The sequence below is a fragment of the Colossoma macropomum genome, unplaced genomic scaffold (genome assembly GCF_904425465.1).
Source record: "Colossoma macropomum unplaced genomic scaffold, Colossoma_macropomum, whole genome shotgun sequence".
Classification (NCBI taxonomy): Eukaryota; Metazoa; Chordata; class Actinopteri; order Characiformes; family Serrasalmidae; genus Colossoma; species Colossoma macropomum.
Genome location: NW_023494791.1, coordinates 14,511,195 through 14,530,272, shown reverse-complemented (window position 1 = coordinate 14,530,272; position 19,078 = coordinate 14,511,195). Strand labels below are relative to the sequence as shown.

The window sequence follows — 19,078 nt, the reverse complement described above, 5'->3', positions numbered from 1 at the left end:
AAAACAAATATCACTTTTCGAAACAAAAATGATGTAGTGTCTAAACATTGTTAAAAACTGTTTCACTTATGTTTTAAGTTAACACATCTTCTACAGGGAATAAACATAAATGCTTTTTTTCTGCAAATTTCAGTCCATATGTTATATTTATTTGTTGAGTTTAACATTATGCCAAACAAATCTAGTTTTGCTGGACTGCCAGGCCGCACGCTCTTTCCTCTGCAACCTTTGGTAAATAACACCAGGGGCATAGGAGCAATTTTAAAAGTGAGGGGGACACAGTTGTCAGTACATGACACCCCTGAAACTGCACACCTCACACTTGTAGGTTCAGTATTACTAATCTAAACCTGTAGCAGTTTGTACATTTTTACTATCAGCCAATTAGAGTGCTTGGGCAGCAATATACAAACATACCCCACAGGGAAGCGGACCAGCTCGCAAACACATGGCCCAAAATTAGGCTTTCAAAGTTTTTAGCTAGACACACAATCTGTAACAGGAACACAAAACTATGCTCCAAAAAAAGAAGCTGACCCATCACTAACCAGTTGTGGGGTTGTTCTTCAAAAACATAATTTACTACTTCTCTCAAACTGTAATGGCTTCTCTTTATTTATTATTAAAGTGATCTGACAATTCTCATCACTTTACATCTAAACAAATCTGTACCAATCTTAAATAACCAGTCACCATCTTAGTGCGTGAAAGTGCAAGTAAAACACCGTTAGCTGGCCGCTGGGTGGGAAAAAAGGCTACTTCAGTGACGGTTTAAACAGGGAATGCCATATTAACTATCATTTGTTAAAAGTCAGCTTACACAGCAAATTATATGGCTACTCTCCTCATCTACTGGTGTCACTTAGTTTAATTAACTCCTTCTGTGCCAATTTAGATAAAAGGTTAAAAAGAATGTTTTCTCGTTGATTTTCAAATACTTTGCATTTACAAATTTAAAAAATTTGAATAACAAATGCCCGTCCTTAATGATAAAACTCTGCTACTCTGCACTTAAAGTTGCCTATGCTTTCTAACGTTTCCCGCTCTAGGCTAATGCCGATTTAACATGCTCAGTTGGCCAAAAAAGAGCCCACAAGACAACCCATAGTATAATATTTCAAGCAAGGACACACACCTAGCCTTGGCCTTAGCTTACCTAACATTGTGTAGACGGAACCCGAGTCTTCTTCTATTGGACGATTGGCAGTTGGCAGGCTAACTTGGGGTGCATAACCACTACCTACTGAGTGCTAGATACGCTCCTCGCACATGCATGTTTCAGTAAAGTTGTCAGTCAGTCAGTGAAACTGTCTCTTCTAGGCCGATCCGCTACGCAGTCCAGCAAAAAAAAACTAATAATAACTAAAAAACAAACTAAAATAACTTTTGTACAGGCCACATTTCACATTTTACTTTTTTACAATATGTTAAATTCATCAAACAGTAATTGTGTATTAAAATGTGCAGAAGCGTGTTCTCTATATAGAATGTGTACATATTTTCACTTAGAAAATCAACAATGTCATTTGACCATGGGTGCACTAACTTTTGCACAGGGCTGTATGGGGTGTCCACTTAATTAGCCTACAGCAGTTTAGCCCCTCCCGTTCACTCTAAAGTTATAAGGGGTGTTTCAGCCTGAACTGCTTTTTGAATGATGCACAATTTCAGTGCAGCCAATCAGAACAGAGCTCATTTGCACACATCAGTCTTAAAGGCACAGTAACAAAACAGCCTATTTAATTCTAAAAGATAAACAAAGGCTGAAAATGGTCCTGCAAAAAATGAGTTATTAATGCTTTTAGTACATAAACCCACACAAACGCCCTTGTTGAACTTGAAAAAAATTAAAAACAAGAAAAATGTAGCATATGGCCTTTCAAAATGAATGAATGAATTTAGTGAGAGAACAGTCTCTCACAGACGGGCTGAAATCTTTCACAAATGATTAATCAGAGATGCAGAACTCTGAGGATATCTAAAGCAGATGTATTTAAAACTACATCAAATGACAAAGTCTGGGTTTTTTTTTGCTCTGCACGTACAACATTCCGTCCATTATTTCTTGGCACTGCATCTGAGCAGAGACACAAGGTGTAAATCTGCAAGTCGATATAAACTTGCGTGATGGCTATTTATTTTTTATGGGAGCTCATTATTTTTCTACAGTTGAAATTATAGGTGTGTTTTACACAGGGGTTTTAATGGCCACAAAAACACCCCTAAGTCATTAGCAAAGGATCCTAAACACCTCATCAGTGCGCAAACTGGAAAACCCCTCTGGATCTGAATTTTCTCATACAGAAAATATCTAACAACCACCTTTCCTTCACCCTTATCACTGAACTGAAAACATCTGTATCAGCAGCGTCAAAGAGGAAATAAACATGAATTCACTTTGAGAATGGAACATTTTCATGTATAGTGTTCATTCCTCTCTATCTCATTAAGCTGGAATGAGAGCACTGTAACACTGGAGGTTCAGTTCAAACTAAATCTGTTCTGATTTTTTTTTCCTTCTTAACTTTTTACACATTTTTAGCAACTGGCTGGTCAACTTAGCCTGGCTTGGCATTATTAACTCAAATGGCTACATTTATCACTATGTCAAATCTGAGAAATACTGACAAAACTTGAATTCACCTAATACTGGTAATAATCCCTATTTAAAATAAGTAAAGTAAAATAAATTATTATCTATCAACTGACCCCAGAGATGCGAATGATAAATCCAGATTCTAAATTTTTCAACCCTGTAACAGATTTAGTTATAATGAAACCACCATATGTCTTTAACGTAAGAGTAATATTTACCAAGGGAGAAACTTTATTGGTAGAATCATTATGACTTTGGACTTCAGTGTCTCTTAGAGCACACATAAGTCTTTTAGAAGCAATTGCCAGGGGTGGATTTAGTGATTCTGGGGCTCGACAAAAGACTAGGAATGCACATTTTCAAATTAGTTATTTTTTGAGGCTCTACACTGCAAATACAAAACAGTATCTTGGAAAGTGAAATAATCTTAAATCTATATCTAATATTTTTCATTTTTTGAGATTTTTGTAGGAATACTATAACATTATTTAACTTATTTCTAGACATTGGAGTAATTGTAAAGTAAAAAAATGTATATGTATTTTGAAATATGTTATTTAACATCAACATGCACACTGTATTTTCAATTTAGCCCCTTGGCTCATGGGGGCCCTAGGTGGCTGCCTACTTTGCCTAGTGCAAAGACCGCCCCTGACAATAGCAGAGCTGGACTCTCTGCTTTACATTTATGATATTAATACATTGAGTGGTTTACACTCTTAAAAATAAAGGTTCCTTAAATGGCTATTGGCTTGGACGTGTAGTTTTAGGAAATAAACCTTTAAATTGGTGTAGAACTTTTACATCATGTGGAGACTCTTTAACTTTGCAAAGGACCTTCACACTTTTATCTCATTTAAAAAATCTCTTCTTTACAAAAAACATCCACTGTGATGTGTTTTAGGAAACCAAACGTGGTTCTTCTATGGCAGTGGTCACCAATCCTGTTCCTGGAGCTCTACCTTCATGCAGATTTTATCTCCAAACCTAACTGACCTCACCTGATCCATCTAATTATTACCTTCAGGAATCCTTCATTAGCTGTGAGAGGTGAGTTACAGTTGGGCTGGAGTTGAAACCTGCAGGAGGAGGAGGATAAGGAGGATCTTCAGGAGGAGGGCTAGTGACCACTGGCAACTTTTGGCACTGTTATTTTAAGAGTGTACCAAAGAAAAAAGGATGAAGGGCAAACAGACTCATGATGAGAACAATAGTTTTGGCACTGGGATCTATTCAGATGTGTTGAAACGCATATAAACTACAGGAGCAACAAAGCAGATCCTAGAGAGGCATTGGTTAAGAGGCAGTTGTGCCAAAGGCTTGGGGGCAGTGCATATTCACCAGACTTTGTTATGAGGACATCATTTCACCCACACCAAGCAGATTTATCTCAATTATACAAAGGCTCAGGCATAGATATCTCTGTCTGTGACGGTCTGTCAAACCTAGCATTTTAGCTCAATATCATCAGAGCAGATCCAGACGTGAGTAAATGAGTGATGCACGCTTGCCAGATGCAAGTTAATGGAGGATAGGGGGACTAGCAGCAGGTGTAAATCTCCCCCTGTCCTGCTGAGCTTTAAAAATCAGTGCTTAGCACCCACAGCTCCGTCATCTGGCCTCTCCCAGCCTCTGTGACAGCCCATTTGTCATCATTTTCACTTTTTTGGCAAAAAAATGGAATGTTCTAATGGAGTGCTGTGAACGGTCCCAGATGTTTATTTGTTGTACTGCAAACTGTAAAACAGTTTACTCTTCCGATACGGTCCCCTTTTGGGGGCTGAAAAATCAGCCTCGCCGTAATGAAAGCAAAACTGCAGGCGTAAAAAAGTGCAAGGGTCCCTGGGGTGTCTTCAGTTCAGATTTTCTCTTTGAAGGCTGCCTGCCTCCAGGGGTTTCAAGAACAGTTGTGTGCCATTTAAAATACATACATACAACACAGCTGGAGCACGGCCCAAAATAACAGCATTTAAATGCATTGCGGGCTCATACATGTAGGAGTACAGTTTCACCCTGCCTGGTAAAAGGCCTCTGGTTTGGTCACGAGGGAGGAAATAAATGATGGTCAGATCAGATATTCTTAAAGCCAAGAGCTCCAAAGTAGTATTTATTACCTTCAAATGTCCAACAACATACATGGGGAATCGTATATTTTCTAGTTATATAATTTACAAAGGGTCAGAGTGGATGTAAACGTGTTTTCACTGTTGTTCTAAGTAAATCTTACATGCTTAAAATGTAAAGGTTAGAGCGCTATTCGCTATTAATTTGTGTCTGTCGATAAACAGAAGTTCCGTGTTGCTGAAAGCAGTGCTGCTGTTCTGGCGCTTGCCTTGGAAAGCATTATGTTTAAGGAGATGGCTGCTTCTGGAGAGTAACTTTGGTCTCTCCAGCCAGACAGGCTGCTTTAAAGCTGGTTGGAGCTGACAGCAGTGCTGCTTCCTGCGGCCACCCTCGCAGAATGCAGCCGCTGCCGTCCACTCTGTGTCACGCCTGCTCTGCCACATGGCCTCTCTGCCTCTTTCTTCCTCCATGTCTAGCTCCTCCAGCCTCCTCTAAGCCTCTCCTGTCCACTCACTGTGTGTCCACTCTCCAATTCCACACAAACGCAAGAGACAAGGGTCTCATATCCCAAAGCCAAGACTTCCTCCAGTCCCCTTCACTGTTTGTCAGCCAGGCCAGCCCTTCTCTTTCCCCCCTCCAGAGAGCTCCTGCCTGCCGTGATTACCCATGGCACCTTGGCTCTGGGGCCTTGGTGCAGGTGACATTAATTGTAGCGATATTGAGAAACGGTAAAGAGGCTCTCTGTTGGAGACAGCCCGCTGTCAGACATGCAGCTAATTCTGCCCGCCAGCGCAATACTGCATCTAACATACAGCATGCCTGACAGGACTGGGCCCGCACCGCACCTATAGGTAACGCGTGCACGCTGATAAATAATCGCATAATTATATCACGTGATGATTCACAAGCAGCCGAAGAGTTATTGCCAATGCATACAAATAGCTCGCATCCTCCTGACACAGTCCTGGAGGTGAACTGCATCTTTTAGTGTCATGGCTATTCTATTAAAGCTTTTTTTCACAGCGCAGCCAAAGGTGAGTGCAAATAAAGAGTTACAGTGTCGGACCCGATGCATTAAGCAAATAGAATAGGCAATAAGTCAAGATAAATAAAAACGGCACGATAACAGCAGAGGAATAAAAGGAGGCGAAGGACAAAGATGAGGGCCTGTGTTATCTAACGCTGCAGTACAGTATCGTAAAAATAACGAATGGAGAGTGTCAGCGCGCCGAAATCTAAGAGGGAGAAAAAATATTTCATATGTCAGCTCCGCTCACCTTTTAATGGACTATTCTCAAGCAACATGATTTTGACAAAGCACTGGGCTTTCCTCTACATCACTTGAGAGGTGCGGGTCAGCCTTTGTGAAATAGATCTGTCCTTGGTGGGGGGTGGAGGGGCTTGCCGCTGACCTCGCATGAAAGCAGCAGCGACAGCACCATGGCCGTCCCGTGAAAAGCTGGCTTGGGAATTCAAACAGCAGTTGAAAATAAAGCGGCCTGTTCGTGAAGAGAACATCTCAGACTATTTTAAAAACAATGATACTGTGGCATGTTTTTGTGCAGCGTGAAGGAGGTAAAGGAGGCTTTTTTGTACTGTGCACATTCTGGGTACACAAACAATCAGTTCTCGTATGAGATATAATAACCGACTGCTATCAATGTGGGGTTGCTTCCTTAGGACAAAAATCAATAACATAGAAAAACACATCATCTTTAACAACAGGGTTTATGTCTCTGAATACAAATAATTACAGCATGATATAAACTATTCTATATGTAGATGCAGAATAGATGTTTAAAATGCATACTTGGGGTGCTAAAAATATCACAGGAATACTGGAATAATAATAATATTAGAAATAACCTAGTATAACCTAGAATAACCTAGTTAATTGTTGCCTGCTGACATTTTCCTAGTATTTTATGCTTCAACTGAAACAATCTGAATTCTCAAAAACAGAATATATCGCTGTTGTCAGAATAAAATCTTGTATCTCGATTTTTGTCGTTTTTAGTTTTTGACATAATCTGAAAATGCCTGTTACCCTTCACGTTTTTGTAAATTTTATGATGAATGGACCAAACCAAATGGCCCAAAATTACCTGGAAAAGCATCTGGTTCCATTGACTCACATTAAGAGTAAAGCATGTTTTTTCCATCTCCTGTAAAGTTCTCATTGTGGAGATACACCCATTCAGTCACAACTTCAATTGTGAACTCTTGAATTGCGGCTCTGGTGTTGGAAAAGAACCATGTCTTTATGGACCTCTTTTTGTGCACGGGGGCACAGTCGTGCTGGAACACAAAAGTGCCTTCCCCACACTGTTGCCACAACGTAGCTTTTTGTAAAGCTACCGACCCACAGTTGAGTTTAGAGCTCTGTAGTGAGTGATGCAAAAGAGAACAGGTGATCTTTATGTACTACAGCTCTCAGCAGCCCTGTTCTGCATGGTCTACTGCTTCATGGCTGAATGAAGTTGCATTTAGATGCTTCCATTTCACCACAATAATGGCAAAGGTGGCATCCGATGACAATGCTATGTTCAAAGTCACTAAGCTCCATGGAAATTGCATTGCTATGTCTGATTTTATACACCTGTTAGCAATGGGTGCAGCTAAAACACCTGAACTCAATAATTAGGAGGCATGTCCACATACTTTTGGCCATACTCTGTACATCAGAAACAGTAGCAACAGAGTGCTTGCTAAAAGTAATGATGACAAAGTACTCACAAGAGTGAGCTGCAGTGATACAAATCAGAGACTTGAGAAATATATCTTTCATGATCCACTGACCATTTTTGGCACAGAAAGTCATAATTTACCTTTGTGGTTTTTGCCGTCTCTGGATCCTTTTGGTAGAGGGGTGTAAGGAGGCAGGGTGACTTCTGCTCCGACATCACTGAGACCCTGCAAAACAAAAGACGAGATGAATACAGCACACATTAGCTGAATGTGTTAATGGATTGCTCAGCCCGACACCTGTGCTGCTCGGCAATGCACTCTGGGCAGATTTATTATGTTGGATAGACAGGAGAAATGTACATTATTGATTTTGGAGCAATGAATGCATTGATCCTAATTGAGTCTTAAATGAAAAGCACTCATTTGTCACCACCAATCAGGAGCATTCGTCCAGATTGATGGAGACTGAAATTGATAAAGAGAGAGAGCGAGAGCAAGACAAAGAGCACGAGAGACAGAAAGAAAGTGAAAGCGAGGGGTGGGGTGCCGGAGAAAGATTTCATTGCTAAGAATGATTGTCCAACTGCCATAAATTTTTCCAGTGCAGTGGAAAGGTAATGGTGGAAGCAGCGCTGCTGTTTTATCAGGGCGCAGGCCGGAATTCATTAGCTTGCGCAAGGGCAGGGAAGAGGGGAGGTGAATAGAGACCCTTGCTTTGATTATCTGTCCTCTGCTTGTTTAAGAGAGGACCAGGGGAAGGACCCAGCTCCTACTCAGTCATGAACCAACGTGGAGGTCAGCCTCAGGTCATCCTGTCACTCACTCTCCCACTTTCTCTCTCACTCCCCACACACAGTGCTGTGTGCTGACAAACCAACAGGTGGCATGAAATTACTACTCCCTCAAGCCTGGCCCTGCGTTTAAGTAAACTCATCTCTCACTCTCCAGACTCTAAACAAACAAACATGAGCACAATGCTCACTTTATAGGCCAGGACTGCAATGGAGGATCTAGAGGACATGTCTAGACCCTCAGTGCATTCACTTTGGGCCAGTATTTTTTTGTTTTATCCCCTTAGTGTTGTTTCAAGGACCAAAAATGCCCTAGTTAGCCTCTAAAACTAGCTGCAAAAATCTTGCAGGCAACAGTTCACAGGGTATTTAATCATCATGAGGGCCAGCACCGACAAATGCACTCTACAAAGGGCTTAGCTCAGATATTCCAGTCATTGTTTTTTCTTCAGCACAGAGCGTAGCCTTGAAAATGCAAAGTGGACATTGCTAAATGTATTGCTTTTCTGGGGCAAACAGAGGCCTAAAATGTATAAAGTCACAAAGGGTTGGAGTCTTAGGACATAGTACACTCATTTGGTTCTCTGGAGCAATGCCAGAGAAGAACCATTCAGTGGATGAGTCCTTAAAGAACACTTTTTGTAAATAAAGTCTTGTATGAAGAAGCTTTTTAAAGTTTAAAGAACCTCCACCTAATGTAAAGTTTTTGTACCAGTTAATAGTTTTTCCTAGAACTGTAAATCCGAGCCAAGACCCATTTAGGAACCTTTATTTTGAAAAGTGTAAAGGGAGACTGTAAATGTATTTCCTAATCATTATTCCTCAATTTAGGCATTATCACTTCATGCATCCTGTCATTAATTATCACCACGCTCACTAAGTCTGATGGCGCGAGGTAGCCGTGTCGGCTTTTGAGCGTGTCAGCAGTTTCCTTGTTACCAGCCTCAATCTCCTCCAGCCATTTGGCTTTAATATCCTAAAGCAGCGTTTTGAGAGTCAGCTTCAGTCTGCCCTGACTAATTTCCTCTGGGCTTGACAGATCAGAGGCCTTCCCCAGCAAACGGCCCTCTCCCCGCCACAAAGCCCCTCGTAATCCCGCTGCTTGTCTACAATTAATCTTCCCAGTTGCCACATTATTAACACCACCACCCACAGGCAGGGGCTGGCTCTGCCCCACTGGACACAGCGCAACCCCCCCACCAGCCCAGCGGCCAGGCGCGTCAATCACACACCGTGCGCAAAAGTCGCCCGCTGTCAACATCAGAGATGCCCCCCTCTCTGGCCAAGTCCACTGATCAAACACCCCCACCCTCAGAGAAGATTAATCAGAGCCCTCCCTCCCACTTCCTCCCCTCCACTCCCCTCCCCTCCCCTCTTTTCTCTTTATTCAATGAGCCATCCTCGTGATGAGAAAGGAGGCCTGCCTCATAATGGGAATCCCTGCGAAACAAAGTTAAAGGAAAACTCAATTTGAATGCCAGCTGTTATCAGGCTCCTTTTTTTCTGTAGCTTCTTAAAGGGCAGGCGGACAAGAGGTCCCTCTTTGATCAGCACCATTAAGATTTTACACAAACATAATCACAAGCCAAGGGGTCGCTCCAGGCTTCAGGAATTCATTCATTCTAGAGGCTTAGAGCACACACGGGCAGTTAAGAGCTTTTGCTTTCACTGAACCATTTGTCTTTATTTGCTTTTAAGAGATATAGATTAGCTTTTATCTAATTTGTGTTTTGATCTGTCGGATTATAATGACTGATAACAGTGGAAATTGAGGTAATGTGCTCATGAAACACAACATTGTTGAAATATATAGGCTGATTCCAAAGGGAAATATGGAACACGAGCAATAAGAATGAAGAGAACATCAAAGGAATCTTGGTCCTGATGGACTGAAGTCAGTGAGGACTCTCATGCTGTGAAGAAGAGCCACAAAGCTCAGTGCTGTGGGAGATACACTGAGTTATGGATGAATGTGAATTCATATTGTTTCTGTTGTAACAAAAAAATCTCAAAAATGGCAACTTTATGCGAGAAAGGAACTTAATTTTAACATACGTTAAAGTAACCATGATAATGTTTACTTAGCCATACATTACATACACTTTCAAATGCTGTAAAAATAAAAAAAACCCTCAGATTTCTTTACAGTGGTGGTGATAGGAACCAGAGGTCTTGATGTCCACAACATAAAACAGATATTCTATTTACTGTCCAAAAACATCAGTGACCCTCCACGTCTTCTGAGTTTTTATATATAATGTTGATAACCGTCAAATAAAATAAAAAAATAAATAAATTTAGGGACTATTTTGCTTTACAACACCATGTGTTTAACTCTCCACCATGAATGGATTTTGGACTTTTTAAATATTTAATAAAAGTTTAAGGACAAAACTTATCTAAAACTAATGTAAAACAATGTCTCAGTCATCAAGCAGCATATTCACAACCATTTCATGTAATGCCTTCCTGTGATGTTGCTTTTAGAGGCATTAAACTCTTAAGACGTCTGGTTACTATCACCACCACTGTGAACAATACTGACTCAGTAAGTTTCTCTAGAAACATCAAACTGCTCTGACTGACGCTGTTTACATCTTAATGATTTGATTATTATTATTTTTTTAAATCTGTGAAATTCCCCATTAAAATGTTTGATAATACAGTGATAATACACAGCTTTGCGGAGGGATCTTTCATTCATCTCTCTGTTCAAGTCAATCTGCATCAAGGTAAACGCTGTATGGCCCTGACTGCCTGTTTTGGCCATTTTGGGAGGAGCTTGTGAAATGGCGCAAGCTGTCCCTGATCTGACTTTGCATTGCAACCGTTATACACTAAACAAACCAGACAATCAACTGCCTTCATGAAGCAATTCTAATACTCATGAAAAAGCCCAGTTATCAGCACGTTTTTCATAAAGGTGTTCAGACTGAACATGAATTTCTACAAGGACATAATAAAATCTAAAAGTCTGCAGGTGATTACTACACCTTATACATCTGATTCTCCTCTTGTTTTCACTGATCAGTGTCCCCCGCTCACGCACACACACACACACTGGAGTAACCAATAGCACAGGTGTGGATGGTAGTATCTGCACTGGTCAGATGGGGGCGCTGCAGTGTTAAGTATATAAGAGCGTCTCCCAGCCACTCATCAGACTGAGCGTTCACTCTGCAGGCCCTGGGCATATGCTGCCTGCTCACATCATTATTGTCTTTATACACTGAGTAATCACTGCAGTTTATGATAATGCAGCAGAAATTTACAAGCTGGGGACGGAAGAAATCTCTAATAATGGCATTAACAGAGAAAGCCACAGCAGCCCTTATCCCACCGGGGGCCTCGCTATCAGAGGGAGGACTCCTTCCTGAAAATGTCACCGTGAAATATGAGTCCTTCGCTGGATTATACATCACACTCACGCTCTCTCTCCTTCTGTTCTGCTCCCAACACAAATACAGTAAATGCTACTAAAATCCAGAGTCATCCATGATTATCATCTCCAAACAAATCTGCACTTCAGAGAGAGAAAGTGGAAAGAAAAGTAGCCTATTCTGTGGAGCTATATATGCTGTATCCATCTATATATGTATCTATATATATATATATATATATATATATATATATATATATATATGTATATATATATATATATATGGATAGATATGGTATATATAGCTCCACAGACTATATATATATATATATATATATATATATATATATATATATATGTGTGTATGTGTGTGTGTGTGAGTGTGTGAGTGTGTATATACATATTACATGTACATATAAAATACCAGGCTCAACGCATTCTCATGAGACTGATCAGGGCTAATCTAATCAGTGGCACAGAGAGTGAGAGAGATAGAGAGCAAGAAAGAGAGAATGAGAGCGAGAGAGGGAGAGCAGAGATCAGTGTAAACACCAGTGCTTTTTTATCTCCTTATACATCTGGACAAGTAGACAAAGTGCTAAAACGAAATAAATGTGGCCTGACAGCCACTTCAAAGAGTTCAGCCAGGGGCTTACTGCTACTTAAGGCGCAGGAATGTTGTTGCTAAGCATCAGCCTACAACCTATCAGCCCCTACAGAAGGGCCTGCTTTCCCTTTAAGAGGGAGAGGGGGAAAGAGAAGGAGGGAGCGAGCGAGAGACAGAGGGAGAATGAGAGAGAGAAAGAGAGAGAGAGAGAGAGAGAGAGAGTGGAAAGTCGACAGTAAGGGGAGGCTGGGGATTCAAGGAGATTTTGTAGCTTAAAGCAATTGTTAGAAGAAACAAGCTTTCTGTTTTGTTTTCTCTTGACACCATTTCGGCTTTTTGTGCTTGCAAAAGACATGTAGAAAAATGTCTTTTGATATGTTTTCTCTTTGGGTCTGTATCAAAAAAATATTTTCTGTGGGTATGAAACTTTCCTTGTCTTTTTTGTAACACTTGCAGTGCTCTCTGATGATCTGAAGATCAGAGAAAAGCAAACTTATATGAGCATTTGAGTCAACACCAAGCGCTAGCTTGACATCTATTTTCAATAAAATTAACATCATTTGTACCCGGAAAAACAGCACGCTGGCTATGAACCTGAATCTACTTGATCGTGGCGAATAAAAGATTTATATTAATGGGAGGTATTTGATTTTGAGCTAAACACACTATATAAAAAATCCACTTATGTATTTTCAGATGTGCACTGTATTATTGAAACAGTTCATTTCATGTGGAATGTGCATTTTATTTTCTTATTACCTTCCCAGAGTTAAAACAACAACACGAGTGAGACCTTAACAGAGAAGCAATATTTTATGAGATGTTAAATGGCCTCATACTGAAGGAGAAAACAGTCCAGTACAGCAGTGAAGCAGACTTCAAAAAGCCAGTGTAATGTTTTTGACCTTGATAACTGTATCTCAGATGGGCAGCTGTAATGTGTTTTAAATTGCAGCCGTGTGCATAAAGAAGTATTAATTCTCTTTTTCTTAGGTAATGAGCAGGGAGAGCTCTGGATGTAATGGCGCCCGGGCTTCCAGGGTTTTAAAAGTGCGTGCAGTGGCGGGAGCACAGCGTGAGTGGCGTTGAGCTTGTGTTTAATGATTTACCAGTTCTACCTCAATGAGCTTGTGCTAAGCAAATGGATCATATGATCAGTGATCACAAGTGAAGCAGTTTTTGCCTGGAGCACCAAGCCAAACGGCCCGGGCGCCTTCCAAAGCCACGGCTCTGTGTGCACGCCTCACTGTTAGACAAGCAAAGGTTAGGCACAACAGGAAGTTAATCGCCCATATCAACAAGCACTACACTTAACTCGCTTTTTAGGGGTTGAATTTTAAAGAGCCTGCTGACCTTTTATCGCTGACTACTTCCCAGAGTCGGCCATGGTCATTTAAACAGAACCCGCACTGCTGTAATAAAAGACTGCAAAAAGTACACAGACTCCAATTTATCCCGTGCCTAATGTAGATTAGCACTGTTATTCATTTATGTCACTCTCAGCATTGATATAAATGGACCACTGGGAAGTCTTTATCCCTTCGAAAGGGTCTGCTGGTGGCCAGGCCTGATTTGTCATTTGGGTTAAGTTTTAGCTCTGAGCACCACTGTTACATATTCACAGCTCCTTCAGTGTGTGCAGATGTAGATCACTGATGTAAGATAGCGGCCCCTTCCCTCAGGACTGAAGTGCCAGCACAGTGTAAAGGTACATTAAGCTTGTCTGCATCAGATACGCACTGCACATATACTAACTATAATTAAACTAGGAAACTGGCTACAGATGACTGACACATAAAAAGACCTTCATGAGTTTTTTATTAAGTTTGGAAAAAACAGATTTCTAAATTCTGAACCCACAAAAAAATACATGAAACTAGCCATTTAAAATGTGTATGATGTTGATGAATACCAAATTTTAAAACACCTGAAAGAAAAAAAATCACCTACATAAAGCTAACCAAGAGCTGCCGTGAGTCCGATTGTAGATTGACACACACACAGACACACAAACATAGCAGAGCTGTGAATACATATTACACTGCTGAATACAAATAAACAAAGCAAACAAATAAACAAAGACCCACATAATGCTAGCCACAAGTTTGCAATACTTAATATACTGCTGAATCTCAACTTTACACATTCTGAATCTGAATAACAAGAGACAAAAACAAAAGAAGACCTATATGAAGCTAGGCAAGCATTAGCAATGCTTATTATACTCCTGAATACCAAATTTCCAAATTCTAAACCTGCAAACAGACAAACAGAAAGCACCCGCATAAAGCTAGCCATGAGCTCACAATACTTATCATACTGCTGAAGAGCAAATTCTGAATGTAAAAAAAAATAACTAGCTATTATCTAACAATACTTATTACATGCTGAACAGTACATTTCCAAATAAAAAAACAACAAACAACAAATAAAAAACGACAAAAGACTTAGCTAAAAGTTGTCAATGATTATTACACTTCTGAACACTGAATTAAAAAATTCTGAATCTGCAAAAAAAAAGAGAGAGAAAAAAAAATGAAAGGAAAAATGACCCCTAGCCAAGAGATGACAATGCTCCAAGACTGACAGCAGATAACAATAGAAAAATAGAAGCGTAGCTAATACTTATAGTATTGCTCAATACTGAATTTCCAATTTCTGAACCTACAGAATAACATAAACAAACAAACCAACAAAAAGACACACATGAAGCTGGCTATGAGTTCACAATACTTACTATACTGCTGAATAGAGAATTCCGGACACAAAAACAAGAGAGCTGACAATAAGAGCTGACGATACTTATGCATACTTATTATAATGCTGAATACCAACATTCCTATCTGAACCTGCGCAACAAAACAAACAAACAAACAACAGCAAAGGCCTACATGAGGCCAGCCAATAGTTGATAATACTTATTAACACTTATTCTAAGGCTGAATAGAACATTTCAAAAGAAAAACAAACAAATGAACAAAGAATAAATCCCACATAAAGCTAGGCCTGAATTTGCAATATTTATTATACTGCTCAACAGTGAAAACAACACAAACAACTGGCCTACATGAAGCCAGCCAACAGCTGACAATACTTATCATACTGCTAAATAGTGAATTTCCATATTCTGACCCTGCAAAAAAAAATCCTCTTAATTCCTCTTCCCTATTTCTATCTCCTCACTTCCTCCTCTCCTGTCCCCTCTCTCTTTCCTCTCTCCACTTCATACTCATACTCTCTCAAAAAGTGTGACACATCGTGGCTCTTTCTGTTCCGATTAGGAGCTGTATCTAATGTCAGAAATGTTTTCAAGTATGCGGGGATGTTAAATAATTGAAGATTCCGCGAGCAGGACTGTCACACTGGGTTGTCTGGGATGTTTCCTACGCAATTAGACGCTTGGAGACATTTGAAGAGGACCCACAAAGCAGCGCCGCAGAAAGTGACATGTGAACTTAAAGGAAATTAGCTCTTCACACGAGTGAAATGTGAAGGTTACTTAGCAATGCTTAGCTGCGAGTGCTGCTCTGTGAAGTGCACATTTGACTCAGCCCTGATGTGAAGAGTGCCATTTTCTTTACTTTCTGCTCGCCCGAGTCAGCACAGATCACAGGCAGGATGAAAACTAATTTTGACTCGGGGTGTACGGCGGAGAAAAAAAATTGAGACGTGTCTAAATAATGAGATCTCTTGATGTTTGCTGGAAAGATATGGGATGATGCGCACATAGGCAGGCACGTACAGACAGGCATTCGCACATCCACAAACACACGGGTTATAAAAATACGCTCATTAGTGACTAGCTTGATCTTTGCTCTCTGTTGTTTCATCTAACAACAAACAAATGAATGCAATCACGGTATTTCAACACATACAGAGGTGCAAAGCTGGATAAGGTATAGTGAAGTGTTTTATGTTAAAGAGCCCATATCATGGAAAATCAAGTGTGATGCAGTATGTAAACATTACATTTAAAAATGCATCATTTATAAGCATAAATGTCATCATGCATCACCATATATGGAAACTAATCTGCAAAAATGGCCCGTTTTGAATTTACTGTTTTTGTGATGTCACAACACCAATGCATACACCTCCATATTCAGTATATAGCAGTTTAGCTCCATGCATTCATGTTTAAGAAGTCAATGAGCATCAGGTGTATAAGGAGAATTTCAGCCCAAACTGCTTTTTAAGGCCCAATAAAAACAAAGCTTATTTGCATATATCAGTCTTAAAGGCACAGTAACAAAAACATATTGTTTAATTCTAGGAATAAAAGATTTTGGCACATAAAACCAGGCAAATGTTATGAATACAAAAAAATATAGGATATGGGTCATTTAAGACAGTTCAGACAATAAAAAGCTAAGAATGAGACAATTCCAGGCATGAAATAGTGTTTTTAAGGGTTGTATTTTAATCCGTATTACCTCTGCATGGACAAAATGGTGAAATAAATGGAGCGTCGTTCCAGGCAACATCTGCACTGAATGCACAACTTCATGAGCGTAAAAGTAGTAGTGCTGACTGTTTCCAGGTACTCACAAATTACTCGTCAGCTCGCAGTTATTGGACGTTGTGCTGAGCCGTAAGATTACAGACTGTCACTTTTTATGAGCGTGAGTAATAACACGCTCAGCATACAGTTTCTTACTCACACCAGACAAACAGGGCAAACAATGGCTGGAAAAACAGAGAGCAGCTCCTGCGGGTGCAGTGCAGTCCGGTGCAGTGCTGTGCTGTGCAGTGCTGTGCTGGAGGCTGCTGCTGTTGCCGCCGTGCATAAAGGCTGGCAGGGAGAGATAGCAGGAGGGCCTCGCCTCGCAGCATCTTCCCCGCCCAGCCAGAAGGACTCACGAAGGTGAGTGCCTCCCTGACAGGCCCGAGAATAAAGGAGACAAACCCCAGATAAAAATTAAATAAAAAGTAGCTGTCTTAAACAGTAATTGCACTCCTTTGCTGAGCAGGCTTTCAGATATATAAACTTGATTTACTATCGGCTCAAACCTACAAATCAGGGCGGTCTGAGAAACACTTGTGCTATGAAATTGTTTAATCTCATCAAGTTCTGCTTTCACAGCAAGCCATAAATCACCAACTCTTTGTTATCATAGACCTCCATGAGCGCCTCTCAGGCAGGCAATGGATCGTGGGGTATATATAATCTTGACTGCACAAACAGCGGGGTCGTCGCTGGCTGAAATACTTTCATATTAGCGGCGCTGCAGCTGCTGGAACACAAGGCTATGATGGATATCTCATTTCCAATGCTCCGCATCTATTTCCAGCAAATTATTACGGCATAAATTTCTTGTCAACAGAAACGGCCAATTAATTAAGTTAAAAATGGACTCGTGATCGCATCTGCAAACCAAACACAAGAGCGGGGGCAATTTTCCAGTAAGTGGATTTACCGGCCGGGTCAGTTTAATGAATGATTTTAAACTTTGTCATAAACTTCCAGACAGGCCAATATCTACACAGGAGCTCCAGCACACACTAGGTGCTGACAGATTTACATAAAGCCTATTTATGTGTGGAGCCTGCGAGTTGATAGCTGAGGTAGAAATAAAGTTTATTACTGCTCGGAGAAAGCAGCCAAGCTCGCATTCTCCATCATCAGCGAAACAGGAGATAACAGAGTAACACCTTGACTTTTCTTAACACTATATACACATTTAAGGGTCTATCGGAATGAATAATTCATATCCATTCACAGGGCATTTATTCTGCCTCGGGTCATTTATCAGAGAGTGAATCCTACAACAAAGATGTGCTGGGAGATTTATATGTATTTTAGCTTCTTTCGAGATAAATCAAGCAGCACAATTACACTGGGAGAGGCCCAGCTGTGACCCCATGCTGAACTAATGACACAGGGACATTTAAACCCCATTTCCTTTCCCCGAGCCCAACGAAAGAGGAACTCTCCTCTTTCAGAAGAGAAGAAAGAGCAAAGTCCTTTTTTTACCTTTCAGCCTCAAAATAAAGCGATATGTATGCGTCTTGAAAGATAAATGACATACTGAAATGATTACAAGCATTTAGTCAATGTAAACAGTAATGCCGATGTGAGTGAGTTTGACTTAAAGTATATGTGCAGAGCACAAGATTTTCAGTCTACTGTGACAACGATAAAAATGAAGGCTAAGAACAAGCACCTGTATTGCTGGAAAGTTAACCACATTCCTGGACACTGGAGGGTAGCAGTTAGCCTTTAATTTTAGTCTCCTGTCTTCTCTCTTTCCCCTCTCCATTTCTCACACACACATACAGTCTCTCTCCCCCACTCTCTCTTGGAAACAAACAAGAATTCTTAAAGGGCCCATATCATGGAAAAACAGAAAAAAAGGGTTTGATGTGGAATGTAAGCATTGATTCAAAAACCAAAGTTTCATTATTATTCAATCCCCAGTCTGTATATGGAAATCAAGCAGCAAAAACAGCCTGTTTTGTTTTGTGATGTCACAACATATGACATATATATCCATCTATTCAGCCTACAGCAGTTTAGCTCTGTTCATTTTAGCTGAATGTTTCAGTAAGGACTGCTTTTTGAATGAGGCACAATGAGTGTAGCCAATCAGAGCAGAGATCATTTACGTACAGTCATATGCAAAAGTATGGGCACCCCAGTCAAATTTATATGTTTAATTGGTTTTCTAAGTGAAAATAAGTTAACATATCTTCTACAGAGAACACACTTCTGCACATTTTACTGTTTATTTGTTGAATTTAAGACATAAATACACACACACACATACACACACACACACACACACACACACACACACACACACATATATATATATATATATATATATATATATATATATATATATATATATATGTGTGTGTGTGTGTATTACTCTTTTCCCATCTGTTCAACACGTAAAGCAATGTGCTGAAAAATCCCATATTTAAGTTTTGGTCCCTACAGAGGATGTGTT

The 19,078-nt window shown here is 40.2% G+C and overlaps 1 protein-coding gene across 1 annotated transcript in view; it reads right to left on the bottom strand.

Moving 5' to 3' along the window:
* Positions 1–19,078, bottom strand: part of lrmda (leucine rich melanocyte differentiation associated) — a 297,015-nt gene that overhangs the window by 29,301 nt on the left and 248,636 nt on the right. The window contains exon 6 of the mRNA XM_036574027.1: positions 7,489–7,573. Coding sequence (XP_036429920.1) covers positions 7,489–7,573 — 85 coding nt within the window. The remainder of the gene's footprint in view (positions 1–7,488; positions 7,574–19,078) is intronic.